This window comes from Aythya ferina (assembly GCF_964211825.1).
Source record: "Aythya ferina genome assembly, chromosome: 4".
Taxonomy (NCBI): Eukaryota; Metazoa; Chordata; class Aves; order Anseriformes; family Anatidae; genus Aythya; species Aythya ferina.
Genome location: NC_140300.1, coordinates 19,472,596 through 19,496,756, shown reverse-complemented (window position 1 = coordinate 19,496,756; position 24,161 = coordinate 19,472,596). Strand labels below are relative to the sequence as shown.

At 37.2% G+C, this 24,161-nt stretch overlaps 1 protein-coding gene across 4 annotated transcripts in view; it reads right to left on the bottom strand.

Moving 5' to 3' along the window:
• Positions 1-383: 383 nt before the first annotated feature.
• Positions 384-24,161, bottom strand: part of RBPJ (recombination signal binding protein for immunoglobulin kappa J region) — a 57,622-nt gene continuing 33,844 nt past the window's right edge. For 3 of the 4 annotated variants that reach the window (XM_084517175.1, XM_084517176.1, XM_084517173.1), the window contains exons 4-11: positions 14,820-14,985; positions 13,541-13,715; positions 11,900-12,037; positions 11,575-11,687; positions 9,073-9,213; positions 5,449-5,604; positions 4,664-4,767; positions 384-4,556 (exon numbers count right to left, since the gene is read on the bottom strand). In XM_084517175.1, coding sequence (XP_084373301.1) covers positions 4,241-4,556; positions 4,664-4,767; positions 5,449-5,604; positions 9,073-9,213; positions 11,575-11,687; positions 11,900-12,037; positions 13,541-13,715; positions 14,820-14,985 — 1,309 coding nt within the window. In that variant the 3' untranslated portion in view covers positions 384-4,240. The remainder of the gene's footprint in view (positions 4,557-4,663; positions 4,768-5,448; positions 5,605-9,072; positions 9,214-11,574; positions 11,688-11,899; positions 12,038-13,540; positions 13,716-14,819; positions 14,986-24,161) is intronic. The other variant, XM_084517174.1, reaches the window with a different exon arrangement.

Here is a 24,161-nt window from a genome sequence, read left to right as displayed (position 1 = left end):
ATCCCGTGTAAGTGGAGTCCAGCGTGCATGGCCTCACAACTAGTGATGACTTTTCCACTCCTGGGCTTGGTCTTCTTTTGTGTTGTTCTGGTTCCACAGATGACCTCACTGTTCATGCGCAAAGAAAACAACCAACCAAAAAAAAAAACCAACATCCGAAACAAACATATTCCTTGGTTAACATTGAAAAGAGCCCACAAAAACGTGGCAAGGTTCAACACCTGATCAAGTCATAACTACTTTTATGATATATCATCGTACAGATGTTATGTTTGTCACATCAACAGTAACATGGCATTTTATCTTTAGCCTTGTAGAAAAAAAATGAAGCCTGATATTATATGCACATATACACACACACAGTACACTTGACAAAAAAACACTTTTATGTGGTTTACATTTCACTTTTATTTAATCCTCAAAACTGCCCATATTGCAGGGTTTTTCTTGATGAAATATGGAACTGAGCAATTAATTCTACAAAATTATGGTATAAACTTGCTCATTTTCCTACCTTATTGCTAAGAAACTTTACAGGTGCACAGTTTGTAAAAATAACCCTTTTAAGACTGAATGTATACACATGCTACAGGATTTTTAAAAAAAGAGATTAGCATAGCACCTCTGTATGGGGCAAATGCAGTGTTGAACACAGACAGAATGCTTACAAGGTCAGAACTGTTCGTTTATCTTACAGCTTCTAAGGGGAAGAAATTGTTCAGTCCTAAAAGGGTTAAGTAGAAACCCTAAGATACTTCTTTTCTAACAAAGCTGCCACTCAATCCCACAGTACAGTGCTTGAAAACAAAGTCAAAAGTCTGGCACAGGAAAGTATACACATTTGTTCAGTACTCATAAACACAGCTGCTTTTGAAAGAAAGTAAATAATATGGTTAATAATTGAAGAGCATCTAGTTTCAAGATGGACACCTCTATGGAGACTTTTAATCTACAAGTGGGTAGCTTACTTTCAATAGACTTTTGTTTCACTTGGCATTAATATTTTGTCTATGGGGAATTCACAGATTTATGCCAGGAGTTCACGTCTTTTCAGGTAACCATTCTGATCTTACAAGTCTGTGCAATGAAAAGAAGTACAGAATATCATTATTAACACAGTTGTGGGATGCCCTCAGGGCACATAATTAGGGAAAAACATCAGCAGCAGGTTATTAAAGACTATGCTAGTGTTGAATTCTGAAATGCAGTTCCAAACAAAAGAAAACAAGAAAAGGCAGAGCTAAATTTGAGCACTTAATTTGCTTTTGCATCCTACGGTTGGAACTATAACAACGTTCTGAACACAGACTCAATTTCTATGTATACAGAATTAACAGCAGACTTAACAGCTAGACTTGAACAGTTATAACTGTTTCATATCGAAACACTCTAAAAGTAGTTTTATCAAAATGCTGAGATATTGTTAATATCATGAAAATTGGTTAACAGCTCACAAGGCCAATAAATGTAACAATAACACCCCACAGGAAAAGGTTCAGGAAGATAACATATCTGAACAACTGGACATCTGAACAACAGTAAGGACTTGGAAGACCATTTCTGTACTACAAAATAACTACTGGCAACAACGGAGCCACAAGCCCGAGGGAAAAATGGGGTATAAAATAGTCTTGTAAGCACAACTCAATAATCTGTTTTTCACCCACGAGGCTGTAGTGTGTAGAACAGCAGAAATTAGGCTAAGACATCAGGTTCTTTACAAGTCAAGGAGTATTATAATATATCTATTGGGCGAAATTATTGCAAATAAAGAAACTGAATATAAAAAAGTATTGCATTTATATGTAAAAATTTTTAAATAATGAGTATAAAAGCAGGTGTCAAGTTCTGAAAAGCTATCTAAAATATTCTCTGAAGGTTAAAAGGCTTGTTATGGTTTGCCTACTGTGTGTATATCATGGTTTGTTCTTGAATAGCCTCCTAAATCCGATACATGTATCATGTATTTTCATTCTGATTAATGATGAAAATCTGTGGCTCTTGATTTAAGCAGTACTGTAAGATACTTATGTGCTTTGAACAAAAACGCTGAAATGATTCCTGTCACAAAACGATTAACATGAAGTTTTATAGCACATACACAAGTAAACAGATTTGCAAGTAAATGCCAGTAAACAGTTTAAAACAGAGATAAGGCCACAATGAATTCTGCCCTTGGTCACTGAACAGAGATGAGGTGAGGCAGTATTCACTAGTGCTAAGAACCAGCATTGTGACTATGTCATGGGAATAAGTTTCGTAACACAGAAGAGCAAATATGAAGGCCTGTGGTAGAATACAAGCACGTTTTAAAAGGACAGTGGCACTGATTTAAACTATTTAGCTAAATACGTTTTACAACAGATTTCTTCCTTTAACCACATCATTTTCACATGTACAACAGAGCACTGAAGCAAACGAGTAGAATGGAGCGTCAGAGTACACACACATGGTGCAGACAATGCTTTAAAATGGTGTGGGTGTTGGAACTGGAGTAAGTGGTCAGACATAAAAACTCTGTGAAAATGGTCAACAGGTAAGCTTGAAAGCAATGCACTGTAGGAAGCCACAGGTTCACATTTACACAGTAGTTGTGGCTCATGCTTCAGGGTACAGAAAAGGCTGAACACACCATAACATTTGTATTTTGGCTTTAAAGAGGAAGATCACACTATCAAAACTTGCCCTATGAGTCTATGCCTAGTTCTGTGACTACAAATGAACTACTGGAATATATTTTCAAATACAAATGAAACAGGCAGGTCTACAAGGAGGGATAAAACATGGCAAAGTCAAAATGAAAAACAAACACAACAACCAACAAAGTCAAAGTGCAAATGAGCCTTAGATTTATGATGGAGAGAAGACTTGAACGTTGCACAAGCTGTTGGCAGGGAAAGAGAAACCCACAGGAAACAAAGATGGGAGGAGTTGACATCTTCATAGTGCTTTTGCGATTTTCTATTTGCCCATTTCCAAGTAATAAAATTTACTTCTAGTTATTATGGGATGATCACTTCACAATGAAAGCACGTTCTTGATACAAGTGGTACACTGAAGTCTGGCCTAATTTACGGAACAGTATGATGAAAAACATGCTTTTTGCGATTCTCAGCGATGAAGGGCATCACCTACCAATCCCATTTGCAGTACACACTTCTCATGATATTTTAGTTACATGCCAACAAGACAGAAGACATGCTGCCAAATGAAGTTATCGGGAACATTCCACTTTTGAAATAAAACATTTAACTTACACTTAATACAAATTATGTACAAGATTAGAAAAACCTGAACAGATCCTGAAACATTTTCGGATGCAATGACTGTGAAAGGAGAGGGGGAGTAACCCAGTAACAACCCTTCAAAAACACCAACGTATGCCTGTGACACGAACAATCATTAACATGACTGCTTCAGATGCCACTAAAAAAACTCACGTAATGTTAGAACCTCAAGAATTATCACTATAAATACATATTTTAAAAAAGGAAAACAGAAATAACTATTAACAATGACTGAAAACAGAGCACTAAAGTTAACATACATTGCATGTATTGCAGGCAAGGCAGAGGCATTTTTTAAAGCTTTTGCACAGACTTCATATAATCTTAAAAAAAATATGCTGGCCTTTACAAGGTTCTACTTGCTGAAATAAAAACAATTTCAGTTCATAAAAAGTCACAAGACTTCAGTTTAAAAAAAGGAACAGTTCCAGCCACAGACCAAAAATATATATATTTTTTTAAAACTGGAAGAGTATGGTAATTAGATTATACAAGCATGGTCAGGCTTGGAACCTGAATATACTTCAGAGCAAAAGCTCAGAGGAAAAAAAATATAAACTATTTGGTAACAAAAGTGTACTATATGTTGTGATACAAAAAAGGTATGGTGAAAATGTACCTTTTATACTAAAGCTTATACAAGTTCCTTGGTCCATAAAAACTATGTTGTGTTCATGTTTTCTAGTTTGCTCAACATGTATCCCAGCCACATTTTTTTTTCTTGCCCATTAAAAAAAAACAGCTGAAAAATAGATTTTCAATAAAGTTCTTATGTTTCGGATCTATTTTTTTTTATTGTGGCTTCTATATTAAGATCAGCACTTGCAGGTAACAAGGTTCAAAATAATATCACCTAAAATGGAAAGGTGTTTTCCCATGAAACCACAAAAATTGTTCAGTTCTCTTGAATGTAGCACTTAAAAGTCAGTTAAAGTCCAAACAAACAACGGTAGTTAGGAAACTACAGTTGCCGTAGATGATGTGACGTTGGTTGGATTTGTGCTGACATTCGTGTAACTTCCCTCGCTGTTTGCAGTTGTTTCACTGGAAGCCATGAGGCTAGAGTTGGCTCTGAGGATTGCTCCAGCAGCACTGCAGTGCGGTCGTGGCCCTGGTTCCGGTGTGTATGTGAAGGTAAGGCTGGTGGAGTAAATTATGCCATCGTTACGGACCAAAGTTACTGGAACTTGGACTGGTTGACGGACCCACCTCCATCCCTCTCGAAATGCAGAAATATCTGGAACAACGCATAGCATGCTCTCTGCACATCTGAAAAACAGGAGAGTCAAGTGGGTATACCAACACTTAATGAGTATACACGATGGAAAGCATCCAGTAAAATGTAGGCACTGCAAAAGCAGCAGGAAATACAGTACCTGTACATGGTTTCAGCTTCCACATCCCCAAACCAGACACGTAAATTTGGAGTGAAGTTCTGTCCTGTAAGTTCCAACATTGCTACATCCCCGCCACCGTTCAACTGGATTGGGGGTGAGCAGAAAAGAAAAAGCCCACAAAAAACATTAACAAAGACAAGAAGACCCTCAAAAAAACAAATTCACATTATATACAAGAACTACAAACAATCCTGTTTCTATTAGCTGGATGAAACTGAAATAAACAGACCTACACAACTGAATTGTAAAGTAAACTCATCTAAAGAGATACTGCCAAATAATTTGATATCCTGAAGGGATAATGACCACTTAAAATAAAAAAGTGAAAAAGGCTTTGAAAACAAAGAAAAAAGAATCTTTCTGAGAACATGCTAGGAAACCACGTTTTTCAACAGTGGGTGGCTCATTTCTTAATAAGGTTTCAGTCTGCCTCCATTTGATGCATAAATAACTGTGTTAAGAGTCAAAATCAATTTCTAAATAAACAAAAGACCTAAGGATATCACCATCATAGTATTTTAAAAACTAAAATCCTTAATGTACAGAACAGTATTAATATTATTCCTGTGATGGATATGCTCACGTATTCTGAAATGTAACTGAGAAAAATTATTGCAACACAAAACAATTTTACAACTTATAAAGCTAGCATGAATATTTTCCTACAGTAGCCTCCAAAGGTGCTATGAAGGTGAAATCAGCATGACAGAAATAATCTCACATGAAAGAGCTTATAAAAATAAGTAAATACATAAATCACTTACTTGAAGACTTTCTACAACAGGCACAGGTGTCACTGGAGCATGGACCGGTCCCATCCCCTCATAAAATGTGTACTCTGCTTTATCTGTGCTAATGATTGTCCAAGAAGCTCCGTCATTAATCATTTCTTTATTTGGTTCTTTTGGGCATGGAGTGGCCTTAGAAAGAAAGTTTGAAAACTGATCTGTAAAATTGTTTGACAATCATAGAGCTAAAAAGTATCTCAGTCGGTAACAGTGTCCATCAGTTCAATAACACGTTTTCCTGTTTTTCCTCTAACAAAACGCACTAGGGAAATCGTCACATACAGTTCAACAAACCTAGCAGAAAAGCAAACTTCTGAGAACATTTTAATTCTCACCTATAATATAGCCACATCTCCAACCTTCTTGAGTTGGATTTATTTAATAGGTTTCATTTTAGTTCAGCTTCTCAAGTTTTAACATTATTCAATAGCCATTAACAAAACCTACAACAAATAAAGTGTGTATTTTAGTAGGACCTTGTGTTAATGACAAAATGACCAAAACAGCCAGACTGACGTGGAATACTTTTCATTTCATGAATGTTACCTGGCCAATTGCCAAGACTTTTTTTTAATTTTTATTTTTTATTTTAAGTTGTTCACCCACAAAATGAAGGAAAAAATAAGCTTGTATTTCAGTGTTTGTGCAGAGACGTGGGAGAAGCTGCAATGACAACCTTGCAAATGGTTATGTCATGCTACTTTGTTATGGCAGCAGCAGCCTCTCCAAACAATGCCATTATCTAGCAACCAATAGTGCATAGGTTTAACACAGAAAAAAAGATGGACTGAGAAATTTTAAGTTTAATACCTAAATTCCGTTCGCTTCCATAAAGCTTTAAGTGCATCTAGGTATATAACCATCAACTTTACTCTTCAGAACATAGATAAGCGCCACAGATTAGATAAACTAGCACAAATTGCCCAGTTCAGATGAACGGAAGTCGAGATCAAAGCTGAGTTTGGGTGGACTCTTCATTCTGATACGATCAGGCTAAAAAACACTGAAAATAGCTTTCAAGAAAAGCCTGCAGCGAGGGTAGAAATACAGAACTTTCCCAGCTCAAGACTCAAATGATTTTTTTATCAGAAATATATGATGTTTCTAAATTACTAGCCCAACTTCGAAAGAGAAACTATTATACTGTTTTGACAAGCCATTTTCCATGCAGGTAGACTACAACTCCCATAGGCAAGAATGGACTAACATGCTTCAACCCATAACAAATAAAACAAGGATATCAAAAATGAATGAGCCTGTACAGCATCCTTGACTTGTCCCTTCAGACCTGACTCAAAAACGGGAGAAAAATGCCACGGAATTTGTTGTGAGAACCCTGCTATGTTGAAGAATCATTTCAGGAACATGTTACTCCTCCTGTCACAGAAATCCTCAGAAGACTACTCTACAAGAGAAACATTTGTCTTTGTCATTTTCAAGTATGGCAATTTGAACCCTCAGGCTCTTTTTGTGTGTGTTTTCCCCTAAACTTTCCTTTCCTAAACTTTCATCTCCTAAACTTTCCTAACTTTTTCAACAGGTGGCACCAGAAGGTTTAAATGCTTCAAAGCTATGCTTAGTATCTCACAAATTGTCTGGGTTCACATGGAGACAGGATGGGAAACAAAGAACTGTGCAACATTAATAAAGGAGAGAATTCTCCAAGGACTGGTAAACACAAGTCAAAAGGAATCAAAGAGATGGACTAAACATCCACAAAATGATTCTGAAAGGCAGAGTCAGGGATGTAGCCCTTAATCCTTTTTTTTTTGTAGGTTCATGCTGAACTGCTAGCTTTCTATAGCCCTTCTGCTTTAAGCCTTTAGTTTCTCTATACTGATGACAGCTGTCACCCTAAAGCGTGTTTGTTTTTTTCCCCACAGTGACCACAGACTGGCTAGACTCTTGCTATAGGAACTGTATTCAGCAGTCAATACTCAGCAGGTGAAAGATGCCACACATGCCTTTTTCACTGATCTTGGTCTTCTGGTCCAAAGGAAGAAAGAGGTAAAACAGGATAAAGTAGTCTCTCCTGCCACTGGCAGAAAGAGTTTATCTTCTGTCTTGATTTCAGTTACCAAAGAGTGGTAACAGCCTGATGTGCAAGTTAACAGATGTTATTAAACAAATAAAAAAAGCAGGTACCTACTCCTCTAAAAAAATCGCAAGAGTGGGTTGTCCTTTTACCTCAGCTCTACTCTCATGGAAAATTTAGAACTCTTATCAGACTGGGCTCTGCAAGTGTTGCATAAACTGTAGAGTGTTAGGATGTCCCCGCAGTCCCCTGGGCATTTCCAGGATATTGAAGTGAGGCAGCTGTCACAGAAGCTGTTGTTGCTTCTTCATTCAGCCCTTCCCTCAGGGTAGTTTGAGAAAGATCAAACAGCAAGGCTGATTCCAAGTCACTGCAATTCCTGTTTCGTTGCTTTCTCTTCTTCCTGACAAAGACCCACTCTGCTTTATGAGAAAGTACTTTAATAGATATATTATCTCTGCTATCCACTGGGGGAAGAACCAACAGATGTGGCCACTTGTGAATGTTTCCTGAAAATATGAACAAAGCACCTCATATTCTTTCCACTGGTCACATAGGATAGAATTCAATTGAGCCTTTACCAATCTTTCTGGTCCCTTCCCTTAAATTAAGGGAAATCTTTAAAAAGTTCACTTTCCACTTTCCTGCTTCTACCTTTCTTACTCTGGATGCCAGAGCTCTTCTCCTAAGAAATTCCTGAGTCTTGTGGCGATCTTCCTGAGGCACAACATTATCTCTTTACTCCTCCCTTTGCTATTTGAGCTGCCCTGGATTTTTAAAGAGTATGTTGCAATACTCAGATGGGCTTAAACTTGATGGCATGATGGCAGTCTTGTTATTCTCATGGGAATTGCCACGCTGAAAGTCTGCTAAAACCATGCTAACATACACGAGACTAAACCCAGTTTGTTAGCATATTATGCGAGCTGTCAGAACAATTGCACACTTTTTTTTTTTTTTTCTTTTTACAGCTATTCCTTGGGGTTTGTTCCTGTTAAAGTAGCTCATTAGGTATATATTTTTTCCACCTGCTGGAGAAACATTATTGAAGACAGAGATGGCTACATTCCTTAGGGACAAATCAAATTTCTATGGCTTTACAAATTACCACGATCAACTGCCTTAACTGTCTGTGTGTTTATGCTCTTAGCCAAGAGCAAGACAGTGCAACACTGCTAAGTATATCATGAGATATGACTGTGATGAACTCTATTATGTCCTATTTGCTGTAAGCTAGAAGCGGGCAGACAAATAAATGGTGCAACTCCACTAGCACGTCAACTTGTTAAGTCACAGTATTCTAACTATGTTTCCATTTCTTCCACTGAAGAAAAACAGAAATTCATTGTCTAGACAGGCATGGAAGAGGTTACAGGGAAAGAAAAAAAACATTTTGGAAAGAGAAAGATAAAATGTGGTGCTTTCCATCCTCTGTCTTTTCAAAACAAAATACTAGATTCATTCAAAACCAACTGTGAAACTGGCATTCATACATATTTGGGGAATATTTGGGAAAAGTCTGCAACCATGCTTCTCATCTATTCAAACAGGTTTAAAAAACTCACTTGAAACTGGATTATTCTCTCCTGGGAAAGGCACAAATACATTCTCTCAGTGTCTTTAAGGTAAAACGCACACTTATGGAGCTGCGATACTGGATCATCTGCATCCAATAACGCTGTTTGTTTATCTACTTTTCGAATTATCTGTGAATGAAATTGTACATATATGTTTAGGACAATCTCTTTACTTCATTACTTTGACAATTACATATGTACTATTAGTAAAAGAAGTGAAAGGTTGTATTTTTCAAGTTTCCATGCTGCCTGTTTTAATACCAACATCAGATTCATAATTCCTAATGCTTTTGCAGGATACAGTATTGAAGTGACACTCAGTACTACTGCTTCAATGTGTTGCATGCATAAATATTTTACATTTTTCCCCACTCTTACAGCAAAAAACAAGTGCAGGCTTGAGCAACATCTACTTTTGTTCCATTTCTTGATACAAAAGAACAATAGGTCAGGTATTAACAGTCTGCAGAAGCACATGCTTCCACCATCAATAGCATCAAGAACATTATGGAAGACTGGCTAATGAACCAAAACAGCTCAAAATAAGGATTTACTTTAAAAGTATTGAGATGTCCTTAAGTACAGTTTTGGAAACACAACTATCATAGTATATCTTAACAGCTGGTCATTAAATATCACTGAAAGGAAACTGCAAAAAACAATCATTCCTTACAAGCTGGCAGGTCTGTGCAAAAATACATGCTAATTTAATTGAGATCTGTTACATTTATAAAAATTAAGTTATTCCCTTACAGACAGTGAAAACGTATAGCTCAGAATTTTAACTCAACTTCTAGAAAAAAAGTCTAATACTTCATGTCATGCAACATCAGCAGAAGCAGCAGCCATAGTGCTTGGAAATTTCTAAACCAACAATTAGAAAGCCAGCCATGTCCTCTGGGATTTCTAATGGTAATAAATGGCATTATTAGCAACATAATTTTCAAGGTTAACTTGTTTCTTCAAGGTTCCTCACATCCACTTACGCAATGTCTGCAAGTTACCTTGAAATTGCATCACCTTCAAATGACTCTGGTAAGACAACAATTGTAATGCTTTCAATAGCAAACATAACAGAAACCTTCAGCCTGATTTGTTTTAATCTGCAAATCTATTTCTACCTACAAATAAGGTTTTTGGATTCATAAATGATGGCATCTATTTTAGGCAGGAAGAAAACATTAACAGGATGCCCACAAATAAAATGAGATCCCTCTTACTGACTTTCACGTGCTGAACCAGACCAGTAGTAAACAAGTCTGGATTTTTGTGTCAAATAACATGATGTGGTTTTTTTGTTTGTTTGTTTGTTGTTTGTTTTGTTTTGTTTTTTGAGATATATTTATATTATAATTTTATAGCACTTAATACAAGCAGTCTTATTTTTTAGCTGAGTTTGACTATAATGAGAAATTTTGTCCTAATATCAGAGTAAGATACCACTGGGAAGGGGGGTAAAAAAAACACCTGCAGAGAAGGTTAGTTTTATATTGGAATATTTAAAAAAAAAACATTTCTAATTAAAAGTGGAATTAGCAAAATCTTGTATGAAATTCATAACTCTCTGACAAACCACAACTTCACAGAAGATCTCATAGGAAGCATGGTTAGTATTAGTCAAAAATTCCACTTGGGATGGCATTAGGTGCAGGAAATAGGAGAAAAAAATGCAATTCTATTTAAATTTATTTATAAACAACATTACTTTTATTTATTATTTATATATTTTTAATATATATATATATATTATTTTTATATTATATATTATATATATTATTTTATTTATATATTATTTATATATATATTATTTATAAATTTATTTATAAACAACGTATCCATCAATAAAAGATTTCTTGGTTCTCAAATCTTAAGTTCTTAGAACTAATTTTCTATCTGTGACAAATGGTTGAAAGTTTCTCATTTCTTTTAATCATTCTAGTTGTAGTTCCAATGTTACATATTTAATACAGCATTAGTAAATGACCAAAATGTTTTTGCAAGATGCTGGTATAATGATGTAGCCTTAGAAGTACATACTTGGTTTTGGTTTGCTTTTAGTTTCTAATCAGTAGAATATTTTAAAATCTGCGCTGAACTCAACAAATGCATCATCCTACAGGTTATAAAGTTTTTACTCATCTATTCGATATTGAAAGTATTTTCCTAGACTGTGACCTACATTACTGTTTTTAAAATAGGCTTGTATTTTCTTAAGGACAGCTTGCAGATTAACCTACTTCAGTAGGTTTGAATTTTGAATTCAAATTCCCTGCGCTTAATTTACAAGCTGTTCTTTACTTATAGAATTAATACACAGATATAAAGATAAAATATGCTTTTATTAAAATGAATGCCATTTTCCATATAAAGCACATATTACTAAAAGGAAAGATATAAAGCCAGAATTGTAAACAATGCAAAACCAACTATGCAATTACACTAACTAACCATCTACAAATTAATTATAGCACTGGAGAAATTAAACTGTACCAGTCTTGGGAGTGCCATGCCAGTAACTGAGCATACAAGTTTGACAGTCTGCCCATAATGAATGTAGCCGTCTCTCACTGTGAATTCTTCTCCTTCTGATTCATCATCATCCACTGCACGAAACAGGAAGTTCCACATTATTTGTTTTAATAAATGTTTTTCTTGATAAGAGGAAAATTTAATATCACACTATTACATCAAATACACACTCAGTAACAAAACAAATCTGAGCTTGGGCAATTAATAAGGAAGAAAAATGCAGGACTTTTTTTGTGGGGATGGAGGGAGGGAAGTTAAAAATACATATTCCTTTATTTTTACTTACAGAGGTGAATGTAAAATGCTCCCCACTGTTGTGAACTGGCATGGAAATTACCGCCTTCTACGTGCAAATATCGGGTGCTAACTGTTTGGGATCGAAGTCTATTAAATAGTGCCACTTTTGTCCCTGATGCAATACATACTGCAAGGAATACATACAGACTTCAGATTATAAAATTACTTTGCTAGTACAAAGAAAAGTAAGAAAAAGTCACAAATACAATAAATAACTAATAAATAGTGGAAATCAAGAAATAATTCTCACGTAGTAGTTAGATTACAAAATATTTGTGACAGACCAAAACCGGTCACAAAATTACAAGTGGGAAACACACAGGGGCTGTTCTCCAAAGGCATGCTAGTTCACAGAATCATGCCACTTGGCCAAATTGGCCAGTGCTTGCCAGATGATTTTTTTTCTTCTGTTCACAGCTTTCAAACAATTGATTAATTGAGCAGAAGCTCTAGCTTACCCTTGAGAAGTACTTAAATTACTTTCAGTGATCATCACATTTGAAGTATAAAAAAATCTATTCTTACAAATGACAATCAATTAAAAGGAAGACAGATACAAGTGTATAAAATTGTAACCATGCAACCTGAAATTCTCAGATCTGAACTTACTTATCACTCAATAGGGAGAAAGGCAAAGTCTGCTCCCCTAAAAAAATTCAGCAACTATCATTTTGTCGTGAAAACAGGCACATTTCTTTTACTTGGTTCATATTTACTACTGAAGGATGCTTGGTTCATATTCACTGTCCATCAACACTATCTGTCTGAATACAAAGTCAACAGTGCATACTCTGAGCCCACGGGCGTGAACTGCACAGCACCAGACCGCCTTTAGTCATGTGGCAAGCTAGCGCCCCGAGATCCACATTCCATAGGTGAATGGGTTCCAGCCCAACACAGATGGAAGAGCCTTTTAAAGCACTAGTGAAGAGAGAGAGAAAAAAAAAAAAAAAAAACAAAAAAAAACAACACGGCATCTCTTGAGGTGCTCCAGTGGAATGCAGGCAAAAAACTTTGGAGAAAAAGTAAAAATGCTCCCAATTGTACATTAGCACCAGAGATATCTTTAGTTAAAAATCATGGTAAGCAAGTAAATCTGGGTGAAATATCACCATACAGATTTCTTAACCAATTACTTAAAAGTGATCATGCAAAATATATTAGAAGTAAAAACAATATGAAATGGCATGAGACAGGAAGAAGGTGGCTGTGACGTGAAGAGGCGCAGTGTGGGTAATGTGTGTCACTCTACCATGATATGAAAGTTACCTCTTTGCTACTGGTCAAAATATCCTAAGCACCAGATCAAGGCAGCTTAAGGGATTCAACAGCTTAGGAAGCTGAGATAGAGCATTCTTTATGCATTTGCTTACAAGGATTTCCTCCTCAGAATAAAGTTTTTGGGTGGACCTTTAATATTTACTAAGCAATTGTGACTGCATAAAACCCAACACTATAATCTATATTGGAACACTTCAAAATATATTCATGTACAGTTCTAAAGTAAATTAGAAAAAACATTCAAAATTTTGTTGTATTTTACGTTGTAGTCAAAATCTCAGAACACACAAAAAATGAGTAGGAGGCAAAATGAATTGCTACATAAAGAAAAGAACTGTGGAATACTTACAGTCTGCATTTTTCAGTGACTGTTTCTTTTTAGAAGGCTTGGAGATGACTTTGATTCGTTTACTGAGGAACACACCGATGTCATCGCTATTGCCATAGAACATTTTTACGGATAACATGAAGTGCTTTCTCTTGTCTGAATCTGATATGTATAACGTTTTGGCAGTGCAATAATTCTGTAGGTAAAAACATACTGTTGTTTCTTTTTTCAGATTAGCCCAGTTCAAGAAGCTATATACATCACTGTGAACAAAACTGGAAACCGACATATTATTTTCTAAAGCAGATCAGAAATTGCTTTCTCCATCTCTTCCCCCTACTGACAACGCTTGATTTTTTTTCCTAATTCATATGGAACACTTCCATATGGACATTTTTTAAGAACTACTGTTTAGCTTTGTGAAGTTTAGCACCTGACTTCAGTACTTTAATTTCTTTCTAAATACCTTTACTAAGGCTAGAAAGCAGATGATTAGAGCCTATAGCTGTATCACAGCCACATCTGAGTGGGTGAGAGCACTACTAAAAATTACATTCAGGTAGAGCTATAAAGGCAGTACAGCAGACATGCACAAGAAGCTGCTTGGGCAAAAAAAAAATGCATTGAAACAAGCTTTTCTTGAAAAGATCAGAGAGGATTGGGTTTTGAAGCAAATGGAAAGTTACTAATAACTACACGCCTGAACTAGGTGACAGCAGGAGCTGAAAAATCTCAAGAAGAACTTTTGTTATCCTTCATTTTAAGAACTGAGTACTCAGAAACCACACAAAACAGTGTCTATCTTGGCATAACAAACACATTTCTGAGAAATTATACTACAAACTTTAAAGCTGCAACATCTTCAGTGGAATTCTGTGAAATCATGTCTTTAAGCTACAATGTACACATGGTACGTATTTTGCAAAACCTCCTTGAGTTAGTAACTGCTCGTGGAAGCAACCAGCCAGATTTCAGACCAGTTTAAAGAATCTGTTCAGACCCAAATCATCCATCTAATTGTGGTCACCTATTCACTGGCTTCCATGGCAGCAAAATAAAGAGTAGCAGTTCCCTCATCCTGAATCAACAACCTAAAAATGTAAAGTTAGTACCTTGCTATGATCCCATGAACCAAGTCCACTGACTGAGCTGTCCTATATTTTTGAGGTGTTTTTTAAACCACTTATGCAATATCTGCTGCAGTGTAATGAGAGTTACAATAAACCACTGCATTCCTTGAAAGATGCACCATGGAGTTAACATCCTTTGTGGTAATCTGAATGTTTTATGACACTTCTACCTTTCCTTCCAAGTTCAGCTGCTGCATTTCTTGGTCGCTGTTTCCTATCCCAATGAAGGCGCAGGGTTGTGACTCTTGCTCAGTACAACCATCCCGTTCCATTTGCTCTTTTTTTTTCTTCCATCCACTGCCCATAAGATACACGCATGGAGGGGGACAAAAGAACCTGAAAATGAAAAATGAATTATAACATTACACCCACTTTTTAAGAAAAAAACAAACAACAAACATTGAGACACAAACTGACATAGGCCCAAAGCTTTCTCAATCAATTTACGCTTTGCATTACAGTTTATACACACATGCCCTTCATTTGCATTTAAGATTTCCTAAAATGCAAATCAAAAAAAGAGAAAAAGCAAGGAAAATTAGCATTAGATGTACTGTCACCAAGCATATTTTCAGTTCAATGACAGCTAATAGTATCTCTATAAAATGAAAACACTTTTAACCTTTACAAAGGGGAAACACTCTTAAAGAAAGAGGAAAGGCCTTAAAAGTGATGACAGTGTTTTGCTTTGTAGATGATTAACATTATTAAGACACACAGGACTGTTCCAGAAATTAATTTAATGAACAATTGGTGATTACAATTCCTAAACATCTTGGGTTTCATCATTAGCAAAGGAGGGAGTTTATTTTATCCAAGCATGAATCTCTTTTAGGTGATTTTACATCTTCATCAGTAATCATAAAAAACAAGATTTACTCTTTAGCAGCACTGACTAAATGCTATGTCAGTCTAAATGCTATTTAAAGCATTAAGTTGAAAAATAATTGCACTGTTACAATACCATGTATTAGGCTTGAAGTTTCTGCAAAATTTTAAAAGGCAAATCCTATTTGCTTTTGGGTTGAATTTAGCCAACAGCTGCAGTGTTTTTATCATCACTTAGTTAAGATCAAAGTTGAAAAAGCAGCAGAACTACTAGTATATGCTAGCTATGGAGGAGGCTAAAGAGGCATGAAGGGAAAGGATGACTGAGAAAGTTTCTAATTATTCTAATTCAAATTGGAATATAGTACTTAATTTGGCACTTTTGAAATCCAAAGAGGACTCCTACTTTATTCCTGTAGGTAGGTACAATTTTTTGAAAATGTGGCCTGGAACAACCAAGTTCATGGACAATTTTTCTTAACTACTATGCTAACCTTAATTAGTGCAAGTCAGCTTTAGTATGAAATCAAGCTTAATATACTTCATCACTTCAACTATTCAGCACTATTAATGGCAATAAAATTATTTTAAGTAATAGACTTCTAAATAGAAGAAACCAAAATCCTTCATTACTAATAATATAATAAAAATGTAAATAGTAAGAACCCATACAACTAAACGTAAAGATTTGTAACTATTTCAGTTAAGGCACACAATTAACTTACATTCCTTATTAGAGAAACAAACAACAACAACAAAAAATACGCATAAAAAGCCAGCTTTTAAAAGCTTATCTTGCCAAATGAATTCATAGTCACAAATTCTCACTTAAACGTCTCGCTCTTTTGCAAACACATCAAAACTGGTGATATACCAATACACCATACAGCTCAAATATCTAGGAAAATCTTTCAAAGCACAACACACACTCTGCTTTAAAAAAAAGGACTGCCTACAAAAGGCAATTTGTAAAAGGTATATTCATATAGGAGGCCAAAATATTTGCATGTTTGAAACACCCATGAAACTTATTTGTGGACCTGCTCATACAGTTTGCTTTTTTGATTCAAAACCAACAGAACTAAATGATCTATTCCCTCCATTATGATAATCCACTTCAGCAGAGACATAGCATAATGGTTTTTTGCTCCTTTTATTGCCTTCACTGTTTTGAAGGACAGAAATCTTGATGAATATGGAATTGGGAGCTAATGGAAAGCCACTCGTAGAAGTGAAGTGTTCAAAGTTAACAATGAACATTTTTCCTTATGCTTATTGCATCAGTATTAACTATGCACATTTCATTTTGGAGGGTAATTATGGGTCAGATGAAGACAAGGATTTTTTTTTTTCTTCCAGTCAAACATTCAGAACATTAACACAACAGGTAGAAACTTGCCAATTTGCAAAGCAGATGTTTCCTGATGAATCGTCAACTTGAAAAACTATGCAATAAACTGCCTCAAAACTATTTAACAGCTTCATAATAGTGACACAAGAGAATACTTCCACTAGCCCAGCCTTCAATGAAAAAGCTGAAATTTATAGTTATCTGACATTAGAATGCATTAGTCAAACTTTACTGCTCTAAGCAGAGAAGTTCTGAATTTTGAAGAATTTGGCTTCAAATAGAAAGAGCAAGCAGTAATAAATAACTCTTCTGTGACAGCACACACCATATATACCACCTTTTGGCTTATTATATGCCTTTTGCTTACTATCTTTTGCTACCTGACATCTGTTCCAGCTTTCTTTGTGAAGATGCTGAATGATGCAGCAGGGAGTATTTAAGATCACCATGAGTATCTCAGACACTAATCCCCTTCCCTTCCTACTGCAAAGTTTTCTCCTCAAAACCAGTAATACATTTCCTACTTTTCAATTGCATTTATTTCAAAAATCAGATCAGCGCAGATTACGTGACCTCATTTCCCTCAATTGCTTCTCTACCTTAAAGGAGAGATGACCTTAAAATACCTTATGTTTGTAATGACAAATATGTCAGTATGTCATTACGTCAACCATGTTCAATGATAATGGTTAAAGTCACAGAAAAGTATTGAAGTGCAAGGCGTTTGCTTTCTGCAGAACAACCTAATTTATACTCCTTATATTCCCAGCTCTAGATGCAAATACAATAGCTGTTGTTAAAAATCTATTCTGAGGATCACCCAAAAAATAAAGCAAGATATAACACCTTTAACATTACACCGAGAAAATTCTGTCTGCAGACATTTAGGATTATATTTAAAGAAATGTATCCATACACACAGACATGTATGTGGGTGGGAAGGAAAGGAGGAGGAGAAGTCCCAAGCTCTGTATTACAAACAGGTATAACACCATGAAGAAAGCATCACACGTTTGCTTTTCTTCCTCGTGTAGTCTTTTTGTTTGTATTACTGGTCAAAACACCTGAAAAAAATCCCAAACTTTTTTCCTATCTATTCACATTTCAGCTTTATTCTAACCCAAGTCCTTTACATGACTACGGCCGCTAGGTGGCAATAAAGACCTGTAAGAAAGAAGCTTTAACCCACTGATGAAGAGAAAACAAGCCACAACAATTACAGCTCTTTCTGAATTGAAACTGAGAAGAACACTGGAAAACTTTGGATTACTGAACAAAGAAATAAACCTTTAACTTAGACCATTTTAAGTTAGGTTAAACCTACAAAACGAGAGGAAAGAGTGGGTGACCATGATTTCAGTGGGGTTTCTTATGTGTCAGCCCTCAGATACAGACAAGGACAGCACAGGGGCTTTTCACTTCTGCTTTAAAACCCCAGGAACCCACATATAGAAAAGGTTAACTACCAATTTTCTATGCAGAAGTGTGAATAAAAGGCACAAGTATCCTCCTATTTCTAATTTTCGCAGAGTATTAAAGAATGTGTCTGATACGTCTAAACTAAGTGCTAGGAAGCATCTTTCCTTAACAAACCATGCCCCATGTAAATAGGAATGTAAACATTTATGAGAGGCTGGCTTTCATGTAACTGTGAAATGGAAAAAAAAACGAGAAAGCAAATCGCCTCCCCAGAATTAGTTAATTTAGGTAATTTCCAGTGTTACTGATGGGGAAAACGGCAGGACAATGCTTGGTGGAACAAATGAAACTGCTCCTCCTTCATCAACCTTTGACTTACAGGGCCGACCTCTTTTTTCTTTAACCACAAGCTAAAGTAAGACTGAGTGGGAGGCAAAAATTATTCTGAAGTATTAATCTGACCTATAGCAAAAAGAAAATGAGAGGTGCTGGGGGAAAAGGCAGCTGCCTCTGGTTCTTCTGAGCTTGGTCAGGATTTTCAGTACAGAAGTAACAGTGGAAAACCACAGAGGACACGATTTCCTCTCTGAATTTATGACATGTTCTCTTAATACCTCTTCTCTGTGCCACGGATGGACTGGTAATTCTTTGTTGCATGCACAGTAAAACAAAAAAGGGCATTCCTCCACGAGGTTAACACCTAACAACTTGATCTGGAAACCACATGAGATCTGATCAGCTCTTTAGGCTCGTTCTTTACTGGAAGTGTAGCAGCCAGGAACAGCTTCATCGGACAAAACCCACTCCACGCCTGTTAAAGCCTCATGGCAAGGTGCAGATTCAGTACCTCCTATTTGTTGATTTAAGGCAGGGTGACTGGCTAAACCAGGACAATATTTTGGGATACCAGGTTAAATACACAAAGTACTTTCAGCAACCTATCCCCACAAGATGCAGTTGAGAACAGATTCCTTGCGGACACCTGGTTTCTCAAGCAGAGGCTGCCTTCTCTCTGATGTCCCCTCATACATCTTCCAAGGATTTGTGACTGGTGTAGCCAAAAAGGCACTTTTAGACTAAGCTAACATTGGGACTGATGTTAGCCAGGAAAGATCAGAGAGAGGATCAATCTGCAAAAATCAGAAGGCCTCCACTATTTGCCTTCTTTCAGTATAATTTCATTTCAACCAAGGGAAGGGAAGGACGTAGCACTACCAACTACATTAAGGCTATGAGCTTAGAAACGCAGTACAGGAAACAGAAGCAAGCTGTTACTCATTGCTTCAGACACATCCAGCCCACCAGACTGGAAACCGAATGTTTTTTCACGGCAAGAGCACCAAGCTGAGGTGTCTGAGGGAGCTCCCCTTTATTCCAGACGACTTCAAGGGAAGAACAAGATAATTTCCAGTGGTTTCTGAGTCTTGACTGCAACAATCGAAAGAGGAATAGGAGGAGTCTTTGGCAGAACCTGCAATATTGTTTTTAATCACAGTCACCCAAGGAGAGGGCAATATTCCCTCCGCCCCTTCAGCCAACTAAAGCCAAGCAATGCAGAGAAATATGGTACTTCGAGTAGAGAAGCTACCCTTACTGAACCTGCCAAGAGGGGAAGGGGCAGAAAGTAAAATCAGAGCAGGTTATGACATTGCTACCTAGCTGTGATGCACTCGGTGCTCTTTCAAAACCACAGGGCTCTGTTCCCTAAGGTTTGCTTTTTCATATATCCAAGTCATCCATCCCTCTGCTCATCTTTTGGAAGTCAGTGCCTTAAGGAGGATTTAGAGGTGTCTACCACATTTTGTTTAACTCCGGGGTGCCACTAGCAGGGAAGTTTTTCCTTTGTACCAGCTGGTCAGTTGGGTCAGGGCAGGAGGCTGGCAATTGCCCACACTGCTCTGAGCATGCAAACACCCGGCAGCCTTCTCTCCTTAGGAGCTGGATGGCCTGACAACATCCACAACACAACACGAAATGAATGCAAAACAATGAGGTGCTAGAGTGCTGAGGATAAAGAAGTGGAGCCATGAGGTAAGCCCTAGAAAAGGCTATGCTCTCAGCAATAAACACAGCGCAGTATTTGAGCAGGAATTACAGGAGGTCCTTCACCAACAGCGGTACAACAAGATGCAGCTCGAACATTCGCAGGCTAATCAGCAGTGATAGTGTTGAAACTGGGACAGCGTGTAGCCCACAGGCACCAGCCTGGCCCTCAGCCGCTGACAAACATCATCTTGGTATCCAAAACACTCAAGTCCTTGCAAGTGTTGAATGGTCACACTGTTCAAACTGCGGCCCTTGTGCTAAGAAGGACCGGCCTCTGAAGAGAGAAAGCTCAGTGAATAGCAAGCATGGGCAGGAGGGAAACGACACGACAAGCACAAGCTGTACACCCACACTCACTACGACTCAGCATCACCTGAACCTCTGTCAGCTGAATGCCTTTGAAAGACGATGGCCAACCAGCAGGAAACATCAGGCAGAAAGTAATTCAGCTCAAGGCCAGCACCAGGCTTATAACCTCCCGACTTCTTCGTTAAACTGAACAACAGGAATTCCAGAAAGAGCAAGGCTAATAAAAAACGTCCACTCAAAGAAAGAAGCCTCCCTTCATTAGCACACCATTATTTCGGGACGAGTATCAGGAACACTCAAACTAATGCAGAAAGTCTCCACCTATGTGGAAGCAACCTGGAGTTGTCCTTCTGTGAGGACACTAAAACCAGACCACATCATGAGAGACCTGCTTTCAACAGAGCATTTCACCACCTACTAAACCTCATCAAAACAGAAAAAGGCAGTTATTCCACTGGACTTTTAATTATGCCATGCAAAGTTTAGTAATGATAAATATCTTCCTTTTTTTTTTTTTCCCAAACACTGCAATATACCTTAATCTTTATGGATCAAAACCTAACCAGTTATAGCCATGCCATACTGAAGTCCTGTGGAACATATGGCATTTGTCAGTAAAAACAGGTCTGAGATAGGTCTATAATGATGTACAGAAAACAACTCTCTTTAGAAATGGTATTTACTATTAAAAAGGATGAAAACTTGATTAACTAGTTGCATAAAGTAGCCTTAAAATGTCACTAATTTCTCCTCAGTCCAACAATACAAAAGACAAAAAGGGCACTTTTTGCTAGGAACAAACCAGAAGCAATTTAAAAACTCAATAAAATAAAATAAAGAAGCTAATTAATCATTCTGTTGCACAAAGTACCTTGGGGGCACACAAGGATACAAGGATTTAATAACTAGAATTTTTGGTTATGCTGACAATCCAGATAACAACAGGACATCATTGCTGGTGCTCACAGCCTGGGAGGTAGCAGAACAGTACCAGAAATAGTCTAAAAAGTGGGTTAGTAACATAAAAGGGGTTTTAACTGAAAAATGAATCATTGGCATGTATTCCAAACACCTATTCCATCCCTGTACCAGAGTGGCAATCAGATCACAGAATCGTCTAGGTTGGAAGAGACCTCCAAGATCACCGAGTCCAACCTCTGACCTAACACTAACACATCCTCCACTAAACCATATCCCTAAGCTCTACATCTAAACGTCTTTTAAAGACCTCCAGGGATGGTGACTCCACCACTTCCCTGGGCAGCGTGTTCCAGTGTCTAACAACCCTTTCAGTAAAGAAGTTCTTCCTAACATCCAACCTAAAACACTTCTGGCGCAACTTTAGCCCATTCCCTCTCTTCCTGTCACCATCATATTATTTTATAACAAGCATCCAACTCTTTTAATTCCCAGCCTTCTTTTGCAGAGCTCCGAAATCCTGCACACCACTGACACGCTCCCATTTTTAAGCAGGGAAACTGAGATACCTTTCAGGAACAGCTATGGCAGTGCTGAGTTAGGCAACTACACTGCACCCCACAAAATCCAGGTGGTAGACGAATGCCTAATGCTACTTTGCAATCATTTCAAGCAGTGAGAAACGAATTACTAATTTACAGAGTGCTACCAGTACTCGAGAGTTTAGGCAATGTATGTGCCAAAGTGACTTTCACAGCACCAAACGAGGCATATGCACATATTCAAGGCAACAGGAATTTACAGCAACGCTATGAAAAGCACGTTGGAGCTCCCAGAAACTGTTAGCAGATAATCCAAAGCTCTGCCCTGTGTTCTTCATAACACTTAAGTTTTCCAGACAGTACTGGAACATTCAATAATTAAAACAACGTACATTATCTTCTTATTTTCTCCCTCCTTCTGATGCAATTTGTTCTCCAACCTAATGAGACACAGGGCAGGTTTGCAGAATGTTCCTGCTTTCACGAGAACTGCTCTGGCCCCAGGAGAAGAAACCGACTGAAGTTACAACCGAGCTGTTTCGAGATTTTCTTTCATATCTGCTGGCACGCACCTCATTTCTCTGGGACTAACGCGCTTAATTCCTCTGCAATGAGCCTCCACTATGCAACTCTTGAATGACAACAAAATCTGGGAGGAAAACAAACTGAGGTATCTATATTGCCATGGTTAATCTTTGGCTGTTAGATTTGCTGCAAAGGGTTATTTACTGCTGGTAAGGCCTTGCATTACAGCTCTTTTGCAGGGCAGTGAGCAGCAGAGGGCTGTATAGATAAATGCACGGTAGAGCCACAGCACACTTGCCTGCTTCTGTGCCCTTCCTCCTGCCCTGAGTGCCCATTTGATTCTCATCAAGAACCTCAGAAAGATCTAAAAAGCACTCAGAGTAAGTAAGCAAGTGGAGCTGCTGAACCAAAAACTGCAGAACTGCCCTAAAGAAAAGATTTGAGACACTGACTGTCAGGGAAGAGGACACATCTTGGAGGAGAATTACCCAGGCACAGAATACTAAAGAACAGTTTGCACCTCCATGACCCACAAACATCAGGGAACATGTTTTAGATTGGTAGTATTGAACAGAGTACTTCATAGGCTTAATTCTACTGTATATCTATATTCCTGTTTATTAACATTTGCCTAGGAAAACGAGTTAAAATCTCCAATCTCAGAAAGCCGTAAAAAGCAATGATGGATTCTACAACCATGGGGGAAAAAGGTTGAAACTTCAAACCCATTAACTTGCAGAACGTGCTCTTCTGTGGTGAAGAAACATTACAAATCCAAAGGATCTGAAAATTCCTAATTGAACACAGCACTATTTATTTTAGTGAAATTCAAGGTAGGAAAGTAACATTTATAATTAAAGATGACTCTATTTCATCCTAAGAGGACTAGAATCTATATATCAAGAATCACCCTACTTGCTTCTACCACTCATGCAAAAAAAAAAAAGCATCATACAGAGAAGACTACAGGAAATTCACCTTTGCATAAAAAGCATTCATCCTCACATCTTCCTGTAGGGTCTGTCCCCTACCTATTACTGAAAATTAATTGTACTGTATTGATTTTTGTAAGAGAATGTTTATCACAACCACGAGGCTAGCAATTTCTCTCATACCAATTTGAAATTACTCGGGACAAAACTTCTCCACAAATAGTCACCAATAATCACCTTCTTTACTCCAGGCTTAAAATGCCAAGTTTACAGTTACGCATATTAGATGTTTTAATTTACTATAAACTATTTACTAATTTACTAAAAACTATTAATAATGGTGAAAACATCTAGACTTTTTTTTTTTTTTTTTTTTTTTTTTACATATTTGATTGAAAGTTAGTCAATAAACTGAGGTCATCATTAAGCTGATCTGAAAAAAAAAAAAAGGTTGTATTACGCCTCTGATTATTATGATGTGTTCTTTCTGCTCTTCAAGGCAGTACCCATAACTAAGAAATCCAACTAGCAGAAGACTAGAGAAGCAGCTGCATTATGCTGGGATAGGATGGGACAGGATGTAAAGCAAAGCATCCAGCCTTTCACCCAGTCTTTGGTTCTCCCTTTTGGATAGCAAGACGA